Raw genomic sequence first — 10,114 nt, 5'->3', positions numbered from 1 at the left:
CACATATATATACATACACACACACACACACATATATATATATATATATATACATATATATATGGTTATTTTTTTAAAAAAAAAGAAGAAACATCAATGATCAGAGAGAATCATTGATCAGCTGCCTCCAGCACAACTCACACTGGGGATCAAGCTTGCAACCCAGGCATGTGCCCTGACCTGGGATCGAACTGTGACCTGGTTCATAGGTCAGTGCTCAACCACTGAGTCACCCAGGCCTGGCAGTATCAAGTTAACTTTTAGAAGTAGACACCCTTCAACCCAGAATAGATACTAGATCAGTGGTTCTCAACCTTCCTAATGCCGCGACCCTTTAATACAGTTCCTCATGTGGTGGTGACCCCCAACCATAAAATTATTTTCGTTGCTACGTCATAACTGTAATTTTGCTACTGTATGAATCATAATATAAATATCTGATATGCAGGATGTATTTTTCATTGTTACAAATTGAACATAATTAGAGCATAGTGATTAATCACAAAAACAATATGTAATTATATTTGTGTTTTCTGATGGTCTTAGGCAACCCCTGTGAAAGGGTCATTTGACCCTCAAAGGGGTCGCGACTCACAGGTTGAGAACTGCTGTACTAGATAATAGATACTTATCCTACGTAAATAATTGGACAAATACCAAAAGAACATAAGAATGTCCTTTGACATAGATATAAGTATTAAACAATAAGGGACTGTTTAAGAAATATTGGTATGTTTATTCTATGAAATACTAAGTGGCCATTAAAAATGATGATATGGATAAATATTTACAGTCACAATCTTGTATAATATTAAATTAAAATGCAAATTACAAAGCATTATGTAGATTATAATCACATTTTTAATTTTTTAAGTGTATTTATGGCTCTTCCTTAAGTAAAATGCCAACTAATAAATATAGAAACAATGATAGAATTAGAAATTTAAAATTTTGCTATAATCAAAGAAATTGATTCAGGCAAGAATCAATGAATGCCAAACTTATAGGTGAAAGTTTGATAAGGAACAAAGTATTTATTAGTTCCACCTTATCACCACACACATTACTTTTTTCTGTTCTTTTAAAGTTTTATTGAAATTAGTAATTCACCCATTTCAAATACACAATTCAATGTTGTTGTCTTTAGTATATTCAGGGGGCTGTACAACCACCATTATAATTTGTAGAAAACTTTTTCCCCTTCCCTCCATTGGCAGTCAGTCCCCAATCCTTCCTTCCCCATACTTCTTGACAACCATTAATCTACTTTCTATCTCTAGGAATTTGCCTATTCTGGACGTTTCATATAAATAGAATAATACAAATGTGTGGTTTTTGTGACTACCTTCGTTCACTTGGCATAATGTTTTCAAGGGCCACCATGGTGAAGCACGTATCAGCACTTCATTCCTGTATATGCCAGCTCCACCATTTGAGGAACTGTTTTCTGAAGGAGCTGCACCATTTTACATTTTCACCAGCAATGTATGAGGCTTCCAATTTCTCTACATTGTCACCAATACTTGTTACTGTCTGTCTTTTGTATTTTAGCCATCCTCAGTGTGAAATAGTATCACAATGTAGTTGTGATTTGAACATCACTAATGACTAATAATATTTAGTATATTTTCATATACACAGATTTTTTCACAGGTTACTTTAATATAGTTTTATTGATTTCAGAGAGACAGGGAGAGGAAGAGAGATAGAAACATCAATGAGAGGGAAACATAAACAGCCCTTAAGGCATAGTCCTTGCCTCTCAAGAAGCTCAGTTACAAAATTTTACTGCCCCGCCCACCTGTCCCACCTTGCAGGCTGGGCCACGTGGGTCTTTTGGCGCAAGTGACACCCGGCTCCTGGCTACCCTCTTCTAGCATCATCGGATGCACCGGGTGCAGATGCCTGTGTCCCAGTTTCGCTGCGTGACCCTGGACAAGTAATTTCACTCCCTGGGTCTCACTTTATACATTTGTAAAGGAAGGAAGTTGGACCAAAATTGATTTCCAAGATCCCAACAAACTCCTCGTTTGAGAGTCCACGTTGAAACTGTTGGCTTGGGGAGGTCACCACCTCTCTGCTCGTTTCCTCGAGTGTACAAGGGACACCATTACTAACCGCCCCCCAGGTTGGGCGAGGGCTCCATAACGCAGAGCGACCGCCGGGTGTCCGCGCCGCTCAGCGGACGCCGCCTTCGGACCCGCTCGCCAGGCCATTCAGCGCAGGCGCACTGGCGCGCGGCCGCAGGTTCGACTTCCGGTTCCGGCGACCCGGAGGCCAGACTGAGGCTAATGGCGGCGTCCACGGAACCGAACCTAGAAGGCGTAGAGGAGGCCAAGGTGGAAGAGGAGCCGCGAGTTCTGGAACCCGGGGCCGCCCCGTTCGGAAATTTCCCTCATTATTCCCGCTTCCACTCCCCAGAGCAACGGCTCCGCCTCCTGCCTCCGGAGCTGCTTAGCCGGCTCTTCCCTCCGGGTCCCGAGGAGAAGCCGATTCTGGGGCTGGACGTGGGGTGTAACTCCGGGGTGAGTGACAGGGGAGGGGAGGGGTCGGCAGTCCAGCGGTTGGCTGCCTCCGTGTCGGCTGGGGTGCTGGCCTGGGCGTGGCGTCACACTTTTCCCAAAACGCGCTTAAAGGCACAGACGCCTCGTTCATCTACTCCGTGTGCTCCTAGCTGCCCTCCCCTCCAGGCCCCCCTCCATCTGTCTTAGGAATCTCGGGCGGAATTTTTCTCAACTACGTTCCGAATTCTCGCGTCCCCGCCTCCGCGTGCGCCACCTCGAGGCCAGACTCCGGTGGGAAGGGCCACGTGTCGGGGCTTCTGGCGCCTGCCTTCTGTCCAGCGGGGGCGGCGACTTGGCTGGGAGCGGGGCGGGGGGGAGCTTCCGGAGACCTCCCTTTGGAAGCGTGGGGTTGGGATTGGTTTACCAGGAGAGATGAGCCAGGGGTGACAGAATCTTGCCTGGACTGAAGATTCGTGCGCCTTGCGGTGCTGAACGGAACCTGGAGTCAAGTTGATATTTATGTTAGAAGCACTGGGTTTACAGAGTACAGAGGATCGAGAAGCAAAAATACAGCATCCTCCTGAAGGCAGGCATCGCCACGTTTTCTTACCCAAACGTATTCTTCGTGTATAATGGTTATAGTTAAACCACATGCAAAATAGCGAAATGTCTCTCTGACACCAAATGCTTCAAAAGTTAATGCCCTCACTCCACCTCCAGGAGTGGGAGAGGGTGGGGAGAATTTTATTGTGTTGCTGGTCGTCGTTAAGATGAGATTTTGGTGGAAGGGTGAAGGCTATAGAGACACAACTGGTAAAGGAGAGGGGGCCATTTGGATACAGACTCAAAACTGGAATGAGCAAATGGGTGGCCGGGTGTCCCCTGCAAATATTTCTCCACTGTGATGATACAGGAAGTCACAGGGGGAAAGCAATGGGAAAGAGACTCGGTTTAAGGCTTGGGGTTTCATGAAAGGCTTTGGTAAGCCACAGGGGATTTTAAAGTTGACAGGTGCATATGTACACATTACAGGCAAGGACATAGTTGCAGTTAAGGGGGGTAGGAGTTCCCAAACCTGGTTGTACATTTAGGGAGCAAGTCTCTACTGACCTTAAATCCTCCTTTTCCCCTAAACAGTGGCAACTGCTATAATTTCTTGGGAATACATCCTATGTGTATACAAGTATAAATATCTTCTCTCTTTTAGAGTTACAAATAATAGACACTAATTTGCACCTTGTTTTTTTTCTTTTTTATTGAATTGATTGGGGTAACATTGGTTAATAAAATTATATAGGATTCAGATGTACAATTCTATAATACATCATCTGTATGTTGTATTGCACCTTGCTTTTCATTTAATAATTTGAAGGTCAATCATATGTCACTTCATTCTTTTCGGCAGCTTCATAATATTTTATTGTGCAGATGTGCCATAATTTATGGGGTGCTTTGTTTAAATTTTAAAACTTCTAGCCCCCACTCTAAATCTACTGAGTCAGGATCTCGGGATATTAAGCCCTTGAGTCTGTATTTTCTTTTTTTTTTTCTTTTTTAATATATATTTTATTGGTTTTTTACAGAGAGGAAGTGAGAGGGATAGAGAGTCAGAAACATCAATGAGAGAGAAACATCAATCAGCTGCCTGGTTGGGCATGTGCCCGCAACCAAGGTGCATGCCCTTGACCGGAATCAAACCTGGGACCCTTCAGTCTGCAGGCTGACACTCTATCCACTGAGCCAAACCAGCCAGGGCTGTATTTTCTTTTTTAAACTTCCAGGGGACTCTAGGACTGGGAATCGAGGATGGAGAGAATGAAGAGATATGGTGGAGGAGGGACTGACGTGACAAAATGACTGGTCAGACATGGGGCACACCCAAGATCAGATAGCAGGAGGGAGACAGGAAAGAAGTAAATAGATGGGGAGGAAATCAAGTAGCATAAGATAGACCCTTCCTACTCAAAGTATGTTCCTTGAACTACAGCATCACATGACTTAGAAGCTTATTAGAAATAATCTCAGCCCCAACCCCAGTTTGCTAACCCAGTTTATATTTTAACAAGATCCCTAAGTGATGTGTGTGCACATTGAAGAGTGAGAAGCCTGGTAGAAGAAAGAATCTAATGTAGCCTAATTTGCTGTGTGACATTGGACAAGTAAAGTCACTAGCCTCTGAACCATAATTTTTAAAATATAGGTGTTTTGTGTGTGTTTTTGTGAACTATACCACACATAGAGAAAAGTGCATAAGACATAAATCTACACTTATGAATTATTATAAAGCAAACACCTTTATGACTACTTTCCAGAACAAGAATAAAATATTTTCAGTAGCCCACAAGTCCCCCAATATGTCTTTTCCTATTCATAACCCCCTCTCTCTACCCAGAGGTAAAAACTAGTCTGGCTTTTATTGTTTCTTTATAGCTCACTATTTTTGTGTCCCTAAACAATGAAGTTTAATTTTACCCATTTTTAAACTTCAAATAAATGGGAGCTTACCGTGTATTTTATTTTATGCCTTGCTCTTTTACTCAGTATTATATATTTGTGAGAGTCATTCATATTGCTGCACTTAGCTAAATTCCTTCATTTTCAACTGCTACTTAGTATTCCATCTTAATGACTACATCACATTTTTTTATCCATGTACTATTATATGACATCTGGTTTGTTTCCAGCCATGCTTTCTTCACCTGCACAAAAGGCATAAATATTTCCTCACAGGATTGTTGCATAGAGCAAATGAGGTCATGAATAGGAAAATGCCTTGAAAAAAATGTGTAGAACAACACATTTGTTAGTAATAATGGTTATAGAAGTCAAAGTTAGAGAAAGGGATAGTGACTTGTTTAAGAGTAAAAAAAAAAAAGTGCTAAGATGGTGAAAATCAACAATCACTGAAGAAGGAGGTCAGCAATGACTTTTGGGAGTGATGGAGGCAGAAGCAGAATAAGTCTCAGAAGAGGTGGTGAAGCATAGGACCGGTAGTGAAATTGAAACTGTAGAGTGAAGGCTAGATGAGGACTTTTGGGATCCACTTTCCTAATCACAGGTTTGAGAAGCAGGTTTTTATAAGATGGTGTTTGCTCTATTCCTCATCTTCCTGGTAAGAACATCAGTGATGCCCCTGGAGCCCTTTCCTCCTCCCTGAAGTCTGAGATACCCAAAAGAAAATAAAAAAGATCGGGAGTTTACCAGCATATTAAGCTGGAAAATACTGCTCTATTTTTTCCTGCATCTATTATGCTGTAACTTTCAATCATACTATCCAATCTGGAAAGCATACAGATGATTCATTACAGCCTCTCACCCCTGGATGGCGCTCAGAGTATGCTTTGTGGAAAACTACAGACAACCTCCTTAGGTTACTCACACCCTCTAAAGCAGTGGTTCTCAACCTTCCTAATGCTGCGACCCTTTAATACAGTTCCTCATGTGGTGGTGACCCCCAACCATAAAATTATTTTCGTTGCTACTTCATAACTGTAATTTTGCTACTGTTATGAATCGTAATGTAAATATCTGATACACAGGATGTATTTTCATTGTTACAAATTGAACATAATTAAAGCATAGTGATTAATCACAAAAACAATATGTAATTATATATGTGTTTTCCGATGGGCTTAGGCGACCCCTGTGAAAGGGTTGTTCGACCCCCAAAGGGGTCGAGACCCACAGGTTGAGAACTGCTGCTCTAAAACCAGGAGTAGGTGGCAGTCTCAAGAGATAAGAGGACAAAATTTTAAAAAGAGAAAGAACTCATGGACAAGTGTGGCAATTGTGGGGGGAGGAAGGGGTAGCAGAGGGTATGGAGGGATAAATGGTGATGGGGGAAATATTAAAAAGATAAGAGTTTAGATACCTGTAATACTGTCAACAATAAATAAAAAAGGTAAGTTTCTCTTCTGTTCACTGGTTGAAAGCTGCAATGACAAAGCTCTTTTGGATTCCTCTAGGATCTAAGTGTGGCTCTGTACAAACACTTCCTTTTCCTACGTGATGGGGAGACCCACTCAGATGCCTCAAGAGAACTCCGTCTCCTCTGCTGCGACATAGATCCAGTCCTGGTGGAGCGAGCTAAAAAAGAATGCCCTTTTCCTGATGCCTTGACTTTTATTACCCTGGACTTCATGAATCAAAGGAGCCGGAAAGTTCTCTTGAGCTCTTTCTTAGGCCAGTTTGGACGCTCAGTGTTTGACATTGGCTTCTGCATGTCCATAACCATGTGGATTCATCTGAACCATGGGGACCATGGCCTATGGGAGTTTCTGGCTCACCTCTCCTCCCTCTGCCACTACCTCCTTGTGGAGCCACAGCCCTGGAAATGTTATCGGGCAGCTGCAAGGCGTCTTCGAAAGTTGGGCCTCCATGATTTTGACCACTTCCATTCCCTTGCCATCCGAGGTGATATGGCCAGTCAGATTGTGCAGATCTTGACCCAGGACCACGGCATGGAATTAGTATGCTGCTTTGGCAACACCAGCTGGGACCGAAGCCTTCTGCTCTTCAGGGCAAAACAAACCACAGAGACTCATCCAATTCCTGAATTACTGATAGAAGGAAAAGAAGGGAACAGGTTAAGATCCTGGAGATAGTAAGATGAGAGGGTGAGAAGACCAGGAAAGAGATACTGAAAGGCTTTTATTCTGAGAATTAAGTCCACTCTCCTTAACAGGCCACTTCAAAACCTGGCAGAAGCTTTTAGCAAAATGTCCAAGATGTCATTGAAAAACTCAGTATCTGTTCCCCATTGTTCAGGATGATTCTGAAGGAGAATGCATCTGTGGAGCAGTGAGCTGGGCTGACTGGCCTAGAGAAAATGATCCTGTTTCTGGGATATGGAAGGAGCTGCTTTTGGTGGTTATTTATAAAAACCAGGCTAGCCTTAGAATGTATCAGTTCCCTGGGCCCCTTGATTCTGATCTGGCTTCTTAATGACTTAACTCATCCTTCAGGCAAAACCTCACTATACAATTTGAAAAAAGAGTCACTGGCCTGGCTAAAAGTGAGCATAAGTAGGAAAAACATCTTATCTTCCAGAGCAGGTCTTAATCTCCAACATGACCAGGCTACAGATACTAGGCAAGATGCATTGGCTGACATTTAAAAGATATTTAAAAGATTTAAATTATGGAGGGGGAGATAGAAGTGAATAAACAGAAGGAGACTTGACTTTGGGTGGTGAACATACAATCTACACTAATAAAAGAGAAACATGGTAATTAGCGTACGACCGCTACCCTTCCCATTGGCTAATCAGCATATCCTTATGCAAATTAACTGTCAGCCAAGATGGCGGCCGGCAGCCATGCACTGAAGCGAGCAGGGAGGCTTGCTTGCTCCAGTGACTGTGGACTCCGACGTTCCCCGCCTCACTTGCCGGCCTCTCAGCTGCAACTCTAAGCAACTATGTACTATGTTGCAAATAAGAAGCTAAACAAAACCCCAGAAACCAGCTTTCATTCAGCCAGGCTTCAGCCAGCCACCGCAACATTGTATCGATGTTTTCAGCAGCGAGGCCTCAGAGCTAAAGCTGGCCCAGAATAAAAAAAGAAAAAAAAAAGAAAACAAGGAGCGGTTGGGAGCTTCAGTCACTCGCCAGCCGGAAAACAGCCCTCAGCCCCTCACCCAGACTGGCCAGGCACCCCAGGGGGACCCCCACCCTGATCCAGGACACCCTTCAAGGCAAACCAGCCAGCCCCTACCCATGCACCAGGCCTCTATTCTATATAGTAAAAGGGTAATATGCCTCCCGGCACCGGGATCAGCGGAGCAGCGAGGCTCCCGGCACCGGGATCAGCATGACAGGGGGCAGCGCCCAAACCCCCTGATCGCCCTGCAGCTCTGTGTGTGACAGGGGGCGGGGCCACAACCCCCCTCCACGGGCCTTGCTCTGTGTGTGACAGGGTAGAGCCATAACCTCCCCATTGGCCCTGCCCTGAGTGTGACAGGGTGCAGCGTCCCAACCCCCTGATCCGCCCTGCTCTGTGTTTGACAGGGGGCAGTGCCCCAACTCCCCTATCGGCCCTACTCTGTGAGTGACGGGGGCAGCTCCTCAACCCCCTGATGGGCCCTGCTCTGTGCGTGACAGGGTACGGAGCCCCAACCCCCCTGATGGGCCCTGCTCTGTGAGTGACAGGGGACAGCGCCCCAACCCCCTGATCGGCCCTGCTCTATGAGTGACAGGGTGCAGTGCCCCAATCCCCTGATTGGCCCTGCTCTGTTAGTGACAGGGGGCAGCGCCCCAACCCCCTGACCGGCCCTGCTCTGTGAGTGACAGGGGACAGCGCCCCAACCCCCTGATCGGCCCTGCTCTATGAGTGACAGGGTGCAGTGCCCCAATCCCCTGATTGGCCCTGCTCTGTTAGTGACAGGGGGCAGCGCCCCAACCCCCTGACCGGCCCTGCTCTGTGCGTGACAGGGGGTGGCGCCGCAACCTCCCCATCGACCCTGCCTTGAGTGTGACGGGGCGGTGCCCGAACCCCCCAATCGGTCCTACCCTGAGCATGACTGAGGGTGGCATCGCAACCTCCCGATCCGCCCTGCTCTGTGCATGACGGGGCGGCGCCCCAACTCCCCAATCGGCCCTGCTCTGAGCCTGACCAGGGGCTGCACTTAGGGATTGGGCCTGCCCTCTGCCACCCGGGAGCAGGCCTAAGCCAGCAGGTCATTATCTCCGGAGGGGTCCCAGACTGCGAGAGGGCACAGGCCAGGCTGGGGGACCCCCCTCCCCACCTCCCCCGAGTGCACAAATTTTTGTGCACCGGGCCTCTAGTCCTATATAATAAAAGGCTAATATGCAAATTGCCCCCACGGGCAGGAGTTCCACCAACCAGGAGTTAGATGTGCGCTGACCACCAGGGGGCGCTGGCAGCAGGTGGTAGTGGAGTCACTGCCCGTCTGGATGGGCCCCAACAAGAGCAGGACTGCAATGGGATGGTGGAGCAGATGAGCGGGTGGTGCCAAGCCAAGGTGGGTACAAAGAGAGGCCCTGGCCGGTGGCAGTGGCAGGCAGCTGAGAGAAGGGAGGCCCCGGCCAGCAGCTGCTAGGAACCCTATCAGTGCACAATTTTGTGCACTGGGAGTGTGTGTGTGTGTGTGTGTGTGTGTGTGTGTGTGTGTGTGTAAATAAAAAGCCTAAGCGACTGGCCAACTGGCCGGTAGCTATAACATGCACTGACCACCAGGGGGCAGACGCTCAACACAGGAGCGGGAAACCACAGGCTTGGAAACATGGAACAGACTTATAAATTTCAAGGAGGAGGGAGGGCGGGAAGAGATTAACCAAAGATCTTGTATGCATACTAGAAGCCCAGTGCACGAAGGTCCCTCAGCCTGGCCTGTGGGGATCAGGCCGAAACCAGCTCTCCGACATCCCCCAAGGAGTCCCAGATTGCAAGAGGGCACAGGCCAGGCTGAGGGACCCCACCGGTGCATGGCACCAGGCCTGTAGTACAATATACAGATGATGTATTATAGAATTGTACACCTGAAACCTATATGATTTTTATTAACCAATGTCACCCAATAAATTAATAAATACATAAATAAAAGATTTAAATTATGAACCCCAAATCCAACTGGTATAAATGAAATGAATG

General features: G+C 46.3%; 1 protein-coding gene across 1 annotated transcript; it reads left to right on the top strand.

The window, feature by feature from the left end:
• The first annotated feature begins 2,291 nt into the window (after nt 1–2,291).
• BCDIN3D (BCDIN3 domain containing RNA methyltransferase) lies at nt 2,292–7,826 on the top strand. The gene is made up of 2 exons (XM_006091537.3): nt 2,292–2,525; nt 6,470–7,826. The coding sequence occupies exons 1-2, from the start codon at nt 2,292–2,294 to the stop codon at nt 7,106–7,108; spliced, it is 873 nt and encodes a 290-aa protein (XP_006091599.1). The 3' UTR covers nt 7,109–7,826.
• Nucleotides 7,827–10,114: the final 2,288 nt, after the last annotated feature.

This window comes from Myotis lucifugus, unplaced genomic scaffold (genome assembly GCF_000147115.1).
Source record: "Myotis lucifugus unplaced genomic scaffold, Myoluc2.0 scaffold_91, whole genome shotgun sequence".
In the NCBI taxonomy this organism is placed as follows: Eukaryota; Metazoa; Chordata; class Mammalia; order Chiroptera; family Vespertilionidae; genus Myotis; species Myotis lucifugus.
This window is presented reverse-complemented; position numbering and strand designations above follow the sequence as displayed.